Here is a 17,450-nt window from a genome sequence, read left to right on the forward strand (position 1 = left end):
CAGCTTCACTTTTATTTTCATATTTTGAAAAGCCATTCATTATCAGTCCTGCAAAAGTTGAGAAGAAAACTAGGAACTTAAAGGGCCAAAAGAATAAAACTGACAGTGATATTAAAAGTGTATAAAAAAACCCCAAAGACTGGACATTAAAATGATAGCCATGGAAACTGCCATAAGGCACAGACTATAGAAGAATGCTGAAACCAACAGTGTTCTAAGGAAATGCTGGGATTTCCTGTGGATACAGGAGAGCAATTAAAGGATCTGATCAATAGTTATCACAAAGTCCTTAAACAAATTGTTTTCACATCCCTGTATAAAACAAAACATTTAAGAAATAAATGAGTAACTCCCATACCTGCTTTTTGACAGTATTTTAAGTGCTGGACTTGGTGCAAAACATTGATGTGTTATATTACCCAATCAAAAAATATAGTACGAACACAGGCAAAAAGAAAAAAAAAAATCCCTATCAGTTTCTAATTCATAAATTGCAAAATGATTTTTCAGTTACTTACATTTAGACTGACACATTCCCAAATTGAAGACCTTTTTAAAGTCATAATCTAGCACACACTGAAAAAACCACAACACTTGCCATTTAGAAACTGGACTACAGCTCTACTGAATTTTCTACTTCAGTAGTTTCCATTTAAAACAGCTTCAACTTGTGTTTAATCTCTTGTCCTGATGGCTTTTTCAGGGTGGGGAAACAGAGTATGCAATCTGCACACAGTATAGAAAGATGACCTTATGCACAAAACCATGAGAGATTTGAGACCAATGTCCAGTTCCCAGTACTGTTACAAATCTCTTTAATGATCCTAGGTAAATTACTTCACCTCATTAAGCCTCAGTTCTCGGTTGTAGAGTTGTGACTGGTTAATGGTGTTAGCTATTCAGACCCCAGAATTGAATGTTTAAATAAAAACAAACAAAACAACCCACCACACATGTCAATTAAAGAACTACCAGTAAAGAACAGGCCAGACTGACACCCAGGCCTAGGAACCCAGAAAGTGGAACTTATGGGACCAAGTACTCTGTTGTTCATTACTTCTCAAGCAGGTGCCTTTAGGAATCAAGTTTAGCATATCATCTTCATTGTGGAAGGATCCAAGAAAAGGATACATTCAGACTTGTAATGAACATAAAAACCCTAATGAAGCTGCTACCTTGTCAATCAGGTGTAAGCTGAGACAGCCAAAAATAACAGGAAGAGTTCCAATAGAGCAAAGAGCACACATCTACTATATCAACTCTTGAAGTAAAGATGTAAAAAAAATCCTCTGTGTGTATAGTGGGCAAAACAGCAAGCAAAAACTTGAACAGGCTTCCTTTGCTCTCACGAACTTCTGAACAACCAGGAAAGACTGGTGGAGTCAACTGGTTGTTACTGTGAACCAAGACAGTCAGTTTTACCTGCCCCCAAAAATGCCAGCACCAAAAAGCAATAGAACAACAATGCAAGCTACCTTCCCTCAGCCCTTACAGGCTTTGCACATATGTATTCTCATGCTACTACTGACTGCAATTCTGTAAATCTGATCTTGACATCTAATCTTTAAAGTATCAAGCTTCATTAACCAAGGTGCAACACAACAAAAAGCCCTGCAACTGCCGGCACAGCAAGGAGCAATGCTGTGCTGGTGGAACTCCCTCAGACAAATGCTAGACAAGGCAGCAAGTCATGAGATTTTATGCTTTAGAGTGGTCTAGCATTTATGCACATCTCAGAATTTGTGATCAGCAGTTCAGCTACATATTTCTTACTGTGCATTTATAATCTTGGCTTTACTCCCTATCACTTGCATTGCACACAAGCAAGTTGTCTATACTGTACCATGTTACCTCGTTTTTATTGAGCATACTTGGTCTTCTGTCTGTGGGCAATTTGTGACAACTAAGTTTCAGCAACCAGTTTAAACTTCTCATCAGACTTTTGGCATGGGTTACAAAAAGCCTGCCAGCAAACTACGGCCACAAGCAGCAGTTGTTTTCACCAGGGAAACTCATTCTTCAGCAAGATCCCTCTCCCGCTACACCAGACACAGCTAACATACAGCAGCTTTTCAGCCACCTCTACTGTATAGTTCTCCCACCCGTATCAGACAGGAGAGGGTATACCCTGTAAAAGGTGTATCAGTGGTATGCATTTACTAGAGGAATGACTCCAAAATACACAGTACAGCAATCTGCTCAAGAACTTAGTATAGGCTTATTTCAAGTAAGAGACCACTTTGTCCTCTCCGGCCAGACAAGCAAGACATGGAATAAAAAGGGCAGAAGCAGTTGCTGCCGTTCTTACACAGCAGTTGACTGAAGGAAAGTTGTGAGGTAGTATTGAAAAACACACATCTTCTCTAAGCCTTTTTTCTGAAAAATAAACAGAAGATCCAACACTGCTACCTCTGAAGACACAGTCTATTTTCTTACCACTACATGCTTTACTGTTGTCTCCCAGGCATCCCCTAGGCAAACTTGCCTGGATTACCAAAAAGAGGGACACCCAGACAGCCCAACTGATAGCTCTGGTTAGGCAATAAAACTGTAAGGTCAGGGTCACAATTTGCAGTGCAGAGGTATTTCCTTACTGCATGCACATATTTAAAAAATACTGCCAGAGTTATGACAGAGCGCAATTCTCCACATGACAGAAACATTCAGTTAAGTTAAACTGATTTTGTTGATTTTGGTTTCCTTTTTGTATCTTCTCTTTGCCCTCTACGTTATTCTAGTCTATGCATTAGTCCCTTGCAGTATCTCTCTACTTGTGCCTAGACACCCACATTTGCCTGGAAACTTTCATCTTGTCCCACCTGGAGTCTTTCTGTTGGGAGTACATAGCCTGTTACACTGCAGTTTATTACCCTTAAAAAGAGTCTGAAGACAAAAAGACACCTCGGGACTTAAATGGTTCATTGATGTTCTGTTGCAACCTTTATTTAGACAGCCAATTTGGCTAAGATGGCCTAAACAGACAGGGAACAAATCGGAAAGATTAAGTGTATGACAACAACAAAAACAAAATTCCATCCCAGATCACAGCAAGAGCTCCAAGCAGCATTTCTGCCTTACATGGGAGTGTTTTAATTGTGCAGCTGGAAATCAGAATTCTACAAACTGGTGTTTTTATTAGAACAGCAGCCCTTTATCGCATCTGGGCACTGTTTATCAAAGAGCTAACCATATGACCAAGCCAGCAAAAGCATAGGAAAAGCAGAAAACTGAAGCACAGAGCAAGTCACTTGCCTAATGGTGCAGGCAAGCCTGTGGCAGGGCCAAGAACTGAACAGAAACTTCCTTATGTATCAACTAAGATGACAACGAACATTTGTGCAGAACTACTTCCCCAAAAACTATATGGACAACAGCTATCACACATCATATCAAAAACTGTATAAACAAATACAGCCCTTTAATTAACCTGTCAGAAAGCTAATACTGACTAAGAAGCAGCCAGTGCCCAGCCTGAATCTGCTCCAGCCTTCCTAGCTGTCAGTTCTAGTCATTTAGAGTCTTTGTTTGAGTTCCCCCATGAGGTGACCTTTACAAAATTCAGCTCTTCTGAAGATCAGGAAATTCAGTTACCCGCAATATCATTACATGGGACAGCTCTTAAAGCACAATAAAAAAAAAAAATTATTATAAACAAATGTCTTCCAGTCAAGTTCAGTAGAAGGCAGTAATACCTTAATTTTCTGATGAATATGCCTCAGTGAATCTGCTGTACCCATGTCCATGTTGTCACTGATGCACACAAAATCCAGCTTCATTTTTGTGTCCAAGTTTAACATCTTTTGGATTTCCTTCCTTGTAATCACAATGACCTCTAGGACAGAGTAAAGTGGGATGAGATCAAGCAGAAGAAACAAAAAAACCATCACAAATAGGATACATTCACTTTTTATTTACAAAGGCTGATGGAACTGTCAAAAGGCTTGAGTAACATAACTGGGTTCTACAACGAACCAAGCTCTTTCAGCAATAGTAACTTTTGGAGAAGAGAATTAAACTCCTAATGAATATGAAAACAATCTCTCCTGCTTTGTGTGGGTGGAGGTTGTTACTGAAAGGCACACATGTGAGTGGCACAAGTTAGCAAGATAGAACAGAAACATCTTCTATCATTAGTGAGCAACTTCAACCGTATGTCCTCAGACCATGAGACCCTGCATTAATGTCACCAACACTTTAGAGCTTTGTCTTTTGCTCACCCTGATCCTCTATAATCGTCTGTGGACAACACCACCAACCACAGTATTACAATACAATGGTTAAACTATTTCTCAGCACCAGCTTGACAAGAGAGAGGAGTAGTATGTGAGCAACAAACTCATTCCATCTACAAAAGAAAAAAGGTAAATGAATATTTGAAGGATATCAACAGGTGCATGAAAGCATATTTTCCAAAATGAAGAATGCGAGAACAGCAGCTCTCCAAAGAAAAGACTGAGAAAACAAAGCAGCAAGAAACCTTTTTCCCTGGCTTCAAGAACTGGAAGGAAAAGCAACAGTCAAACCCTCAAATTAAAATATCCCACCCTCCCAAAAAACCCCAACACCGTAACATTGTATTCCACATAGAATTTTAACAGAAGTATGGGAAATAATACAGCCCTCAGCCTAGGAAGCTCCTGTGGTAAGATGAAAACACGCCAAGAATAAATCTGTATCGAACAAAACTGAACTCATCCTGAATCTGCTAACAGAAAAGAGAAAGGAACTGTAAACATGAGAATTGTGCGGCAGTTTGGTACCAGAGGTATGGGAGGGCTCCTCTCCCACTCCCATACTGGATGCCAACCTGGATTCAAAACAGGCTGAAGAACCTGGAGAAAGGGATTGAAAGCGCACCTTGAATTAGGGAAAGAAGTAACCAAAGGAGAAGGAACTGGTGTCAGGTGGAAGTTGTAAGCCCACACAGTTCAGTGTAAATCTGGTGGGCTGGACAAAGGTCTCCTAAATATCAGGAGAGATGAAGCACTTGCAATTAGGACAAAAGGGATGCAGTGAATCAGCCTGTGGAACACACCTACTTACTAACATAAGCGAGTATGAGGAACTAAAGCCTCATGTAATACTTAATAAAAATTATGATCCAGGGAGAGAATTCATGCCACTGGAGTATTAACACAGAAACGTACAGCTTGGTCGGGGGCAGAAGCAAGAGAGGAGCGGGAAGGTGGCAGCTTGCTTACTGAAGCTGCATATACAACCCTGCACGTCCAAAGTTTCGTAGAGGATAGATAAGCTGAAGAGCTATGCATGAGAAAGGAGAAAGATCTGACTGTAACACCACCTACTAGTGGTCAAGAGCATCAAGTGGAAATGGTTATTTTTGAATAGTTAAAGAGCCACACAAAGCACAATATTGGTTACAGAGAAGCTTTTAGCTACCCGTATATCCGTACCACAGGATAAGAGTATGATCCTAGCAAAAAAGAGACAGGAAAACAGTCAAAGAAAATGGACATTTAGAAAGCAGATTTCAACAAACAACAGGCAAAAAACAATTCCAAGGGAAAAAAGTTCTTAATGATTTCTTAATGAAACAAAATTAAGGCAGTCTTTCTTTTGTTCCTTCACACTGAAATAGTAAGAGACTAACATGGATAATCAGGAGCTGATCTTTACAACTTCACAGAAAAATACTGCAGTCAGGAAAAAAGCCACAGTGTCAGGATGGACTACAGATTAATCGCACAGTCACGCAAGAGAAGCAAAACCAGAGAAGCAGAAAGGCAAAGGACAAATACAAATGTGAAAAAAGAGAAACACGAAAGGTGTCAGGAAGAAGTTTACAAGAAGCAGGGGGAACACCACAGAAAAATTTGGTCCGCTGCTCAAAAGGTAAACAAAACCCTAAACCCAGAAAATACTAAAGAATCTCACCATGTACTAAATACGATTTTTAGCCCTCCCATGAAACAAGGCCCACAGGTGAGCATTACAAGTCTGCTTCTTCCCCCTGCCCTGCTCTGTCCAAACCCCAGCGCTTGGCTCCACGCTGCAACAAGGACTAAATGCCTCAGACAGAGCAAGTAACCCTGAAATTCAGGCCAGGCTGAAACAATAAACCAAGAGATATCCCAGGAGAGCTGACACAGTTTTCAAGCTACTCTCATTAATAATTCAGAGAAAGAAACGAGCGAGAGACTCCTGGTTAACAACACTGGGAAAGACATCAAAGTTGGGAAAAGCATAGAGATAGGAAAAGCCTTGATGAAGGCAGAAGAGGGGGGAAGGGGGCGCTGGCACAGGAGGCACAGCCTAGAGCGAAGGAAGGGATGTGACATGGGCCAAAAGCACAGCTGCAGTGCAGAGAAGATGAGATCTCCTGCTACAGCACCTGCCCCGATCAACAGGGCACCTGCGACAAGACATTAGAACAAGAGGGGGCGACAAACGGGAGTGGCGGAGGTGACCACGGGAAGCCTGAGGAGACCAGAGTCAGCACGTCGTCTCCACCCCCACACCGAGACACCGTCGTGCCTCACCTTCGAAGCCGGCGCGCTCCAGGAGGTTCAGCGGGTACCAGAGCAGGGGCCGGTTGCCCACCGGGAGCAGCGGCTTCGGGATGCTGGAGGTCAGGTCCGTCATACGGGAACCGCCTCCCGCCGCCATCACCACGGCCTGGAACTCCATGCTGCAGAGGGAGCACAGGGGCAGGGCCTCACTCAACCACGGCAGAACCGGGCAGGCCGGGGCCGGGACAGGCCGAGCAGAGCCGGGCCTGGCTAAGACAGGTTCAGTTCAACCTGGCCCAGCTGTAGGTGCCAGCGCTTCTCGGAGGCGTGCGCCGCCTCCCCCGCGCCCCTCACAGCCCGTGCGGAGGCGCCGGGTCTCCCCCCGCCTCGCCGTTACCTCCGCTCTGGCGGCCGCCGGCTCCCAGCACCTCACTGACAGGACAGGGATGGCGGCGCCGGCGCCCACTGCGCGTGCGCGCGGAGAAGAGCCGAGTGGGTCGATCGCGGACAGCGACGGTAGAGCACCGATAGGCTCGATCCGCCTCCTCGCTTTGCTGCCATCGGCTCCTCCCGGCCAGGGCAGCGAGAGGAACACCGAGGCAAGGATCCCGGGCTGCGGAGCACCGATCCTTACCCAGCAGCGGGAGGGGCTCGGTGGCACAGCGCCCCCAGGCGGCCGGAGGTGGCGCTGCAGGCTGTGGGGGGCGGGGCGGGGGGGGGGCAGTCTGCAGCTGCGGTCCCCACGCACACCGTGTCCAGGGAGGGGACAGGACCCACGCACACGCCATGCTCTCCACCTCGCAGCACCCCGTGCCGGCGCAGCACCCAGCAGACAGTGCCATGCTGCCCCCCCCAGTTGCAACACTGGCCACCTAGGGCCCAGTCAGAGCCCTCGAGTAGCACGGACACAGACAGGACCTGGGGCAGGGTGGCAGGATCCGGCCCTGCCGTTTTATTAAAGCCGGTGTCCCTGGGGCAGGCGGCTCCCGTGGCGTGGGGCGCCTGCGGGGGGGCCTCATTCATCCCAGGGGTTCTTGTCAGTGTCGATGGACATGCAGTTGTACACGGCGTATCGCAGCAGCTCCTCACAGGCCTTGGCCCTGGCGGGGGGGGGAACGCTGGGTCACGGCTGTGACGGGCACTGAGAGCCTCATGCTCCCCCCCCTGTCACCCGCCCAGACGTCCCCCAGGGCAGGACCTAGGTAGTCTGGAAGGGGACCCCAATGCCATCCCCAGGGAGGGGTGAGCATCCGTGTCCCCAGCTCGACTTACGAGGAATAGTTGGGCAAGAAGAAGCTGCAGGAGCACGTGGAGGCCTGTGGCATCAGGTCCAATGTGTTCAAGCTTGGGAGAGAGGAGAAAGAGTCAGACCCTGGCAAGGTGCAGGGACCCCGGGACAGTGCAGGGACCTCACACCACACAGGAATCCCAGCATGGCGCAGAGACCCCAGCCCAGGCAGGACGGACTCACTTCTCCCTTTCTGGGTAGACAGTGATCTGAACCGGGAGGCGGCTCCGGCCAGTGACGAACTTGAGGAAGCGGCTGAGATCCTCTGAGGGGAAGGACAGGGCTCAGATCTCAGCAACAGGGACAGGACCATACCAGTCACTGCTGTCAGGGCAGGGTCTGCCCTTGCAAAAGCATCCCGGGAGCACAGGGCAAAGCTAAGGGATGCTCTCAGCACCCCGGGAAGGGCCAGCCGGGATGACCCCAGCTGACTCCCAGGGAAGCACCTGGTGAGCATCCCAGGGGCGCAGGGCAGTGGGTACTCTGGCCCACCCTGCTGCACATGAAGAGCAGGGAAAGGAAGGCTTAGGGTCACTCACCACTGGTGAAGTTATTGAGCGCCTCCAAGAAGTTCCGGATACGGGTGTCATCAGAGGGAAAGTCCTCAAACGTGACTGCGATGAAAAATGTGCAACAGCTTCGTTAGAAACTCCCAGCAAAGCAAATTAACATGGGACATGTCCATCTTGCCCTTCTGTTGAGAGACCAGAGCAGAGGCAGGAAAGGAGGAGACCCTCTGCTCTCGGTGAGCCCCTGAGAACCCCCAGCACCCCTGAGCGGGGCCAACATCCTGCACAAAGGTGAGTGGAGAAATGGGGGTCCAGGTTTGCAGGTTGGCCATTCACCTCTGCCCATAGCAGCTGAAGACCAGAGGGACCAGAGTGGGGACCAGTGGGGTTTGCAGCTAAACCTGAAGCATCCCTATCCAGGGTCTCTCTGGCTTATCCTCCCCCAGGCTCCGAGGCACCCCACAACCAGGGACTCAGCATGGGACAGGATGCGTGTGCAGGACGAGCATCATCAAGGGGCTCCCCTGCCCATGCAGGGGTCTGGGAACAGCTTTGGGCTGGCCCCGGCACTTACTAAACCTCCGCAGTTCAGCCACTGTGATCTCAGGGTCCCCACAGACTCTCTTCTCCAGCTGCTGCCAGGTGAGCAGGTCCAGCACAGGCTGAGGTACCACACGGAGCAACCCAGCACGCATGGCTGCGATCTTGGGGGGGCACAGGAAGGGTCCTGCATCACCACGGTGGGTCTGAGCCCAGGGCAGCCACCCAGGGCACCAGGGGCAGGGACTGCAGGACCCCAAAGGGTGTCCCCAGGGCTCATGGACATCCTGGGCATGGGATGCACGGAGGAACTGCCCAGCTGGAGCTGGTTTTGGAGACATGTTTTCAAAGCCACCAACCCCACAGGTACCAGGAGTGCTTGCCACAGCAGCAGGGTCCCCTTGGAGCCACACCGGCCCTGGAGGACAGCGTTACCTGCTCCTTGCTCTCCTCCAGCCGAGCCTTCTGCACCAGGCGGATGAACTCCTTGCGGTCCTCATAGCGCACCACAGTGCTGCTGCCATTGGGGATCAGCTCCACCACGCGCTGGTCACTCCGCACTATCGTGTAGGTCAGCTCTCTGCCAAACATGAACTCAAAGGCTTCCCTGTCCACCCCCTCCAGCACCTCCAGCAGCTTCACCTGCAACCCCAACAGGCGAAAGCCATCACAGTGGAGTCGGAGCAGCCAGGGTAGTGCACGGCACTCCCCTGCTGCCCCCAGCCCCACTCACCAGCTCCGAGTCCACGGTGGCAAAGTCCTTGCTCCAGCTGACCTCCTCCCCTGCCAGCTGCTTCCACACCAGCACTGGCAGAGCGAGGATCTGCCGGAGGGAACAGAGACACACATCCTCCCTGTGCCCCTCGTTCACCTGAGGGCAGCCCCTCTGCCCAAGACACGGCGGTCCCTGCCAAGCCCCCTCGCCGGCCAGGGAGGCTCTGCCATGCTCACCAGAAACTCCTTGCTCCTCAGGGCTGCTCCCATCAGCTGCCCGATCCACTCATACTTGGGGAAGTCCCTGCAGGAGGGGTTGGGGACGTACAAGTCCCTGGTGTCGCTGCTGCTGTTACCCTGCAGGAGAGAGGCTTAGGACCCACGGGACACAGATGCGACCAGCCCAGCATGGTCCCTCTTGCAGCCTCCCTCTCCATCACCCCTCCGCCCACCTCTCCTGCCCTTTATACCCCTCCAGGAGATCTCCACCACCCGGATACAAGCACAGCAACCCCCCCCCCCCCAATAGCCGTGCAAGTGTTAAGATAGGACTAACACCCCAAAAGCCCCAAGGCTCTTCTGGCTGCCCCACCCAGGGCTGGGACAGGCAGACAGCAAGGTGTCAGACCTGATTGGAGGTGCGCACAAAGAAGGGTAGGGGCACAGCGACATCGCCTGAGCTGGGACACAGCTCCTCCGAAACATCCGACAGGCTGTCCCGAAAACCACCGCCTGCAGTGGGGGCAGAGGCCGGTTAGTGCCTGACATGCCAGGGCCAGACACTGAGCCACAGGATCTGGCCAAACTGCCCCCCTCCCTGGGGCCGGGGCAGCACTGGTGGGGTAAGGGAGATGCAGGGACCACCCCACATGTGCAGAGCGGGGCTGCTTCCCGCAGAGCAGCTGGGACAGTGTGGGCACTCCGTCGCAGAAGGGGAACCACAGAGCTGCACCCCAACACAAGAAAGCCCAGGGGAGTGCCCTGGGGCAGGAGGGGAGAGCTCTCACCATTGTCAATGATGCCCTCAGTGATGAACTCGCACTCCCACCACTGGCTGTAGCTCAGGGGCCACCTGCGGGGAAGCAACAGCCCCATGCACGTCCCTCCTCCAAGAGAGCCAGCAGCACCTAGCATCCCCCACACACCCCGCTCCGGGGAGGTGACACCCCACAAATGTGATGCTGAAGACCTACCTGTAGTCCAGGGGCTGATTGTTCTTGGAAGATCTGAGCCCTTCGTACAGCTGGAGAGGAGCAAAGCGGAAAGGGGATGAGATGCAGTGGGGGCAAGCGATGCTGAACTGGCAGGTAGCTGGCATGGGGCATGGCGTTGCCATACCTGGGTGAAGACGGTGTTCCTGCAGCTGGGGTCCAGTGCGGGATTGGTGCGGTGCTCCCGGGCCAGGTGCCGGTTGATGTACAGCTTTGGCAGGGTGTGAGGCGGGGTGCTCTCCGAGGACTGGAGACAGTGGGTGATGAGGGCTGTGCTCTGCTTGGACAGCAGCAGGAATGGCTTCATGCTCTAGCAAGGGACGAGCAGGGATGGTTAGAGGCCTGATCCTGCCACCGCGTTCCCTCTTTCCCCCTCCCCAAGCACAGCTCATGGTGTCACAGGGGATGCTCAGCTCCTCCACCCCTGCAGCAATGCCCAGCACGGCAGCTCTCAGCATGAGCCCTGGGATGGTCTGTCCTCATCGGATCAAGGGGGACATGCCACAGACCCCGGCAAAACCAGCCAAGCCCATGACAAGGTGCTCCTGCCGGCACCGTCCCAGGGGACCCCGGCAAATGCTCACCCTGAGTGCATTGAAGGTGCCAACACTGTCCTCAGAGAGGGGGATCAGGTAACACAGGACACTGTCCAGGAGCTGGACAAACCTGGAGACCAGAGAGGAGCAGCGTGAGGATGCGAGGGGGTTGGCAGACATGCGGAGCCTGATACACCCGTGGTGCTTCACTGCAGACACACCGAGCCTGGGCGCTGCGTTGCGTGCATGTGGGTCTCCTCCAGCCCACGGAGGGACACCAGCACACCAAGGGGAGCACCCAACCAGCACCCTCTGGCCAAGTGCTTTATTTTATTCCCCCCAAGAAAAAGCTGCAAATGAGGGCAGCCCAGCCCACGCTGCAGCACTGCGGCTGAATCGCTGCAGAGGGTCTCTCTGTGGGGCCAGTGCTGACCCCAGCCTAGGGCTGCCCTGCAGGCAGCAGGGTGGGGGACTCCACGTGATGCAGGTCCCCCTTGCTTTGTGCTGCCTCCATGCTCCCCAGATATTGGAAGCAGCCACGTTTGGATGGGGAGCAGCAAGCCAAAGTCCCTGCCGCACACGGGAAAGGATCTGGCAGACTTTAAGACAGACATGTGCAATCTCCTGCTAAAGGCCAGGGCATGGTTCTTCTCAGGGTCCAGGCTCGCTGCAGAGATGGTGCCATCCCTGTGCCGTACCTCTGAATGACCACAGCCCGCCGGTACAGCACGTCAGTGTTCACCCCTTCCAGGAGAGGGTAGCGCACCAGCTGGGCTGGCTGGAACATGTCAGCATTGAGGATCAGGTCCCACTCCCAGAAGGATTTGATCTTAATCCCTCGCAGGCGGACATTGTACCCTTGGTCTGCCAAGAAAGGACAGTGATGCTGCATGTGCAGCTGCAGCTGTGTGGCCGGCAGAGCTTGGGTGCTGCAACTGGGGGCAAGGAGCCCCCAGCACCTGTGGCATCCCAAATGAAGCTCATTCCCCAGCTTTTCCTCCAACAGACCCCAAAAAGCAGCCAGTGCAGCAGGAAGAGCTGCAGGTGCCGGGACCAGCTGCAGGTTTAGGGCCAGGCTGAGCTGGCAGCCCCAGTCTGGCAACACAGGCTCACCCCGGCACTCCAGGATGCGGATCTCCAGCACCGGCAGGTGGATCTTCATGTCGCGGAGGATGCAGACGTCCTGGAAGCTGTTCCTGCACACAGCATGGAGAGAGATGGCAGAGCCACCAGGCACAGACACCAATGAGGCAGCCAGCAAGGTGTGGGCGACTCCAGCTCCCCAGCCAAGGATGTGATGCTACCCAAGGTGAAAGCCCCCCACCTCACCGGGGCTGCAGCAGGAGGGGACCAAGCAGAGAGAAGAGGCTGTCAGAGGCACAGAGTCATCCTGAAGAAGGTGGAAGTTCCATCCAAAGAGCCAGAAAAGAGCAAAAATTCAAAGCAGAACAGAAAGGCGAGATGGCCAAGAGTGCATTGCTGTTCCCAGGTGTCCCGGCACATCTCACAATGCAACAACTATCCTTCAAGCCAAGCTGGTCACACAAGGGTGATGTGTTTTGAAGGAAACAGGGATTTGTGGAGATGAGCTATTTGGCAAGCGATCCACTTGTGTTTCCAAAGCCTTTGACAAGGTCCCATCAAAGAACTACGGGTGTGTGGGGGAAAAACCACTGTGACTGCCCAGATGCAGTGAGGAGTTGGCTCCTGCCACCAGGAAGGAGACCTTGGTGGTCTCGCAGGTGCTTCTTCAAAGACAGATATCACTGCTCAGCCAAAAAAAGGCAAACAGGCAAGTTTTGGGGAAGTAGGACATCTTTGCACCCCTGCGTAAACCCCTACCTGCCTCGAGAAGGGTGCTGCAGAGCCAGGGCAAAGAGGGAGAGGTGGAGAACCCCAGGACTTCTCAGCTACAGCACGGCAGAGATGCTCAGAAAGGTGACAGCAGCGGCATGTGTCCCCAGAGGCAAGGAGGAGGCAGAAAGACCCCTGAAGTCACCAGGCAGTGGGAAGCATGCTGCAGCCCAGCTGCTGCAGCACAGATGAGGAGCAGGAGTGGAGATGAAGGCACGTGGCTGGCACATGGAGGCGGGGGACCACCACGCTTGTGGGGACAGATGTAGCCTGCACCCAGGGAGCCCTGACCTGCAGAGAGTCACTGTCACCGCCAGGTCACTCTGGACCAACCCCAGCTGTTTCCTTAGCATCTGCTCTGGATGCAGACACAGCTCGGGAGTTTGGCCCAAGGTGGACCCAGGCTGCTTCTCGCTCATTACTCACTCATTAATTAGGACTGTTCTCAGGTGCTGCAGCCTGTTCGGTGCCCCCCCATACACAGCCACCCGCCTGGGTACATAGGAGCTGGCCTGCCCGTCCAGCATCAGCCACAGCTTCCTGGGGATGAGAAGAACAAGGGGCAGTGTTGTCCTCCCCTCCTGAGCTGCCTGGGCACAGAGATGCCCCCAGAGATGTTCCAGGGCTGGGGGCAAGGCCATGTCCTCCTGGGGTGCATCTGGCAGCAGCTGCCCCCCACCTTGACCCAGAGCCCCCAGCTGCAGCCTGGGGAAAGCTGCATTCAGGAGGAAGATGGTGCTTTGGCCTGCACCCTGCCCATCCCTGGCACAGCTGCTGGCAGGGAGGGGACACCCTGAGGTCTCACTTGACAATGGTGCCTTTCTTCATGTTGAGCCGCACCCAGTGCTGCCCCGGGGGCCCGTTGCTCTCCCAGAAGGTGTATGTCTGGTTGTCCGTCAGATGGGCTGCGCTGCTATCCTCCTACAAGAGTGTGGTGAATGGAGGGAGGGAGCTGAGCATCCTTGGACACGCCGCGGCCACCCCTGGGATGGGTCCCGTGGGGCCAGTGGAGGTCAGGACCTGGCCAGCCTCTCGGTTCACTAGGCTGCGGGCAGATGGTGGCTTCCGCACAGACCAAGCTGGGCATGGCCACGGACCCCTCGCAGTGGCCCAGAGACACAATAGCGTTTTGCTCCAGATGCCCAACTCCTGGCAGCTTCACTAGAGCAGCAAAACCCCACCACCTTCCCCTGCTCCTCACGGAGGGGACAGCCACCACCAGCTGCTCCTCCCCGCAGCTGCGGTGATGGTTGTGTGTCTCACACTGATTTTAGGCTGCAGAGGAGCCCCACTACACACCACTTGCGAGGAGACCTCGACACTGCTGAGATGCTCCTTGGTGCAGTCCCCACGCTGCCGTTCCCTCTCGCTGTGATCATACAAGAAGCGCCCCAGCTCCATGTCATGCTCGTAGCTCCAGCCCGGGGGCACAGACCTGCAGGGGGGCTCTGTGTTAATGGGACAGGGAGACCAGGCTGCGCCCCAAACCTGTCCACCAGCACTGTGCAGGTGCCCCATCTCAGATTGGCCGCAGCATCTCATGGTCACCACATTAGGATGGTGTCAGGCAGCTGTCCCCGCCACAGGCAGATGGCACGGCTGTATCTCACCACCACCATACCAGGTGTTTATGGCCACCCCAGCCCATTGGGAATAGCACCATGTGGTTGCTCCGATGTTCCGTGGAGCAAAGGCCATCTTTGCTTGAGCAGTGTTGAACAGTATCAACGTAAAAGGCATCTAATGGCACCCACCCTCCCCACTCCCAACCCTGAAGCCAGTCCTGGCCCCACAGGCATGTCCAGGCCCCGGCTGGCTGCCCCTCAAGGTGTTGCAGTACCACTCTAGGAGATGCAGTTATACCGAAACTTCTGCACCGCGGCCTCATCCTGCTCTGCGAGTCTGGGCTTCTCTCCCAGGCGCATGGAGTAGGTCAGGTCCACCACTTGTTCCCAGCTGGAGCAGCACCAGTGGAGGAATTGCACATGGGAAAAGACAGGTCAGTGCTCAGTGTGCCCAAGTGTTTACTGCCTTAACCTGGAGAGGAGGCAGCAGCGGTGGGGAACCGGGGGTGACCCCCAGGGACTGCAGGAACAGCTGCGGGGGAGATGAGAGCATCCCTGCACCCGGGTGCAGGCTGGGGCAGAGCCAGGGAATCCAGCCCTGCACACAGCCTTCCGTCGTGAAAATCAAGTATGAGCTCTCCCATCACCGCATTACCCCCATGACATCGCTCAGCCCAAACCCGAGTGCCTCAGGAACCCCCTGGCACCACCTTTATCCTGTGCAGGTGCTGCCGCAAGCCAACAGGATCAGCCTACGAGGGAGCACCCTCCTGCCCGCAGGCGGCCTGGCAGGCATGTGTCCCACCTGCGCTGGAGGGAGTGAGGGGGGCTGTGCTGGACGTGCCCAGGGGATTTGGGACGGTTGGGTCCGCGCACGTCCTCTGTGGGTACCGGCCACACGCGCCTCCGGCGCCCGCAGCCCGGTCCCTACCCGGGGTGCGGCAGGCAGGGGCCATACCTGACCGCGGGTTTATAATCGACCCCGAGCGTTTGGTGCTGCCACTGGATCTTCTCCACGGAGTCGACCGGGACCAACTTGTCTCCTCCCTCGCCAAACCTCTGCGCCAGGAGCCAGCCCTCGGCCAGGTCACGGCTGCTCGTGTACTCCTCCAGCTGCTCCTGAAAGCACACCCCGCCTCGTCACCGCCGTCGGGACCCGGCGGCCCCCGGGCGGTTGCCGGCTGCGCGGCGGGGCGCGTCCCGCCGTTACCTTGCTGAGCTTGACCCAGAGCCCGGCGCCGTTGCAGTACTCCTCGCCGGTGGCGCGGAGGCAGCCGCCCTTCCGCACCTCGATGGTGGCCCGCGCCGCCCGCTTGCCGCCCCGCGCCGGCCCCGGGCTGTCCCACACGCTGAGCAGGCTGCGGGCGGCGGCGGCGGCGGCGGCGGCGGGGTCCTTGCAGATCTTGTACTGCACCTCCCGCGGCACGTAGCAGAGCGCGGCGGGCAGCGCCCGGGCGCGGCGGAAGCACTCGCTGCACTGCAGCAGGAACCGCAGCCGGCCCAGCACCTGGTGCGGCGCCTCCCCGCCCGCACGCATCGCGCACCGGGTACCGGCTCCCGTGCACCCAGCCCCGCACCGGCGGTGCCGCTCCCGCTGCGCCCCGGGCTGTCCTGGTGCTGTGCCCGCCCCGGTGCTGCGCCCGCGGCGGTGCCGGTTCGCCTCCGGCGGTGCCGCCGCGCCCGCCTCTGCCTCCGGCCGCGCCCGGCCCGGCCCTCCGGGCCGCCCCGCCGCGGGCAGCCCCAGCTCCCGGGCTGCCGCCTCCTCCCCGGGCAGGTCCCAGCCCTTCTTCACCCCTCCCAGGCCCCGCTCCCCAGCGGGGTGCTGGGTGCGGGGCCGCCGTCATCTCCCCTTTGCCAAGATGCAACCGTGTGAACGCCCACCCCGGTCCCTCGGTCCCCGGCAGGAGCTGACCCGGGTCACCTGCATCCCCTCGCCCTGCGGCTTAGGACTCTGCTCCCTCCTGGCCCCCAACATCCCTGTCGCTGCCTGCATCCCTGCAAGCAGAGAGGGGGCCTCTGCAGGGTCAGGGCACAGGGCTACACCTCTGGCATGGACAGGGAAAAGAGCAGAGCAGGCATCCTGCTATGGGGAGAGCTGGCTTCTGGCTGGCTGGGGGACATATTCCTGCCCCACGCAGGCTTGCAGCCGGTGGGGAGGCTCCAAGCACCCCCTGGGGAAGGTGATGGGCTTCCTTGCCCAGGAGCAGCACCTTTATCCCAGGCAGCAATGGCATCCTGGCAGCAGGAGGGAGGCCGTGACACCCAGCAGCACCCAACCACCCCAGAACACCGGCAGTGCATCAACCCACGTCATGTCTGCCTGTCGCATACCACGGCAAGGCGGTGGCAGAGAACAACTCAGCTCCACCCCACGCTACCTGAATTTCTCCAGGCTGGGCACAGAGCTGCGTTTAGGGATCAGGAAACAACCAGGCTAGCAGAGCTCAAAGGTCCCCACACCCCTCTGGTGCCTGCCTGCTCTCCTGGTAGGTCAGAGTCCAGCTCCATCCCTGTCTGCAAAGGCACAGTGCAGAGAGCTGTCACCCCTGCAGCATTATCTATTGAGCAGGCATGCCTGTGCCTCACCACAGCAATGGGCACCAGCCTCGCCAGGAGCAAAATGTCCTGAACCACGGTGCAAGAGAAATGCAAGCTTCTGCCTTGCTCCTAACTGTGGCCACCACAGTCAGGAAGGTCCCGTGCCCTCCCTCCGCAGCCAGGTCACCCTCTAAAACTGGTTGCAGAGCTGTTGCAAAGGGTTGA

General features: G+C 55.0%; 2 protein-coding genes across 5 annotated transcripts in view; both read right to left on the minus strand.

Moving 5' to 3' along the window:
* Positions 1–6,982, minus strand: part of EIF2B3 (eukaryotic translation initiation factor 2B subunit gamma) — a 104,898-nt gene extending 97,916 nt beyond the window's left edge. The window contains exons 1-3 of the mRNA XM_052800768.1: positions 6,868–6,982; positions 6,501–6,649; positions 3,693–3,832 (exon numbers count right to left, since the gene is read on the minus strand). Coding sequence (XP_052656728.1) covers positions 3,693–3,832; positions 6,501–6,648 — 288 coding nt within the window. The 5' untranslated portion in view covers position 6,649; positions 6,868–6,982. The remainder of the gene's footprint in view (positions 1–3,692; positions 3,833–6,500; positions 6,650–6,867) is intronic.
* Positions 6,983–7,364: 382 nt separating this feature from the next.
* Positions 7,365–16,261, minus strand: LOC128148434 (E3 ubiquitin-protein ligase HECTD3-like). 4 transcript variants are annotated; one of them, XM_052802258.1, is made up of 21 exons: positions 15,898–16,261; positions 15,646–15,806; positions 14,986–15,078; positions 14,422–14,557; positions 13,928–14,043; positions 13,549–13,662; positions 12,382–12,464; positions 11,967–12,132; positions 11,317–11,398; positions 10,860–11,042; positions 10,715–10,764; positions 10,529–10,593; positions 10,150–10,253; positions 9,759–9,878; positions 9,541–9,630; positions 9,243–9,449; positions 8,842–8,971; positions 8,298–8,372; positions 7,942–8,023; positions 7,743–7,814; positions 7,367–7,570 (listed from the first exon to the last, which is right to left on the minus strand). In XM_052802258.1, exons 1-21 carry the CDS (start codon positions 16,222–16,224, stop codon positions 7,486–7,488), a joined length of 2,541 nt encoding a protein of 846 aa, XP_052658218.1. In that variant the 5' UTR covers positions 16,225–16,261; the 3' UTR covers positions 7,367–7,485. The 4 variants fall into 4 exon arrangements, 2 of the variants coding, with proteins under 2 accessions (XP_052658219.1, XP_052658218.1); XR_008237284.1 differs by lacking the exon at positions 8,842–8,971 and having other exon boundaries at positions 7,365–7,570; XR_008237283.1 differs by lacking the exon at positions 7,942–8,023 and having other exon boundaries at positions 7,365–7,570.
* Between the last annotated feature and the right edge of the window lie 1,189 nt (positions 16,262–17,450).

This window comes from Harpia harpyja, chromosome 11, assembly GCF_026419915.1.
Source record: "Harpia harpyja isolate bHarHar1 chromosome 11, bHarHar1 primary haplotype, whole genome shotgun sequence".
NCBI classification, from domain to species: Eukaryota; Metazoa; Chordata; class Aves; order Accipitriformes; family Accipitridae; genus Harpia; species Harpia harpyja.

Excerpts from the sequence above, each read along its gene's own strand:
- LOC128148434 (XM_052802258.1), bottom strand. The coding sequence starts at position 16,224 with ATGCGTGCGGGCGGGGAGGCGCCGCACCAGGTGCTGGGCCGGCTGCGG. Across the intron at positions 9,631-9,758 it reads TGAGGAGCAAGGAGTTTCTG|ATCCTCGCTCTGCCAGTGCT; the intron begins GTGAGCATGGCA and ends TCCCTCCGGCAG. Across the intron at positions 8,972-9,242 it reads TGGAGGAGAGCAAGGAGCAG|ATCGCAGCCATGCGTGCTGG; the intron begins GTAACGCTGTCC and ends TGCCCCCCCAAG.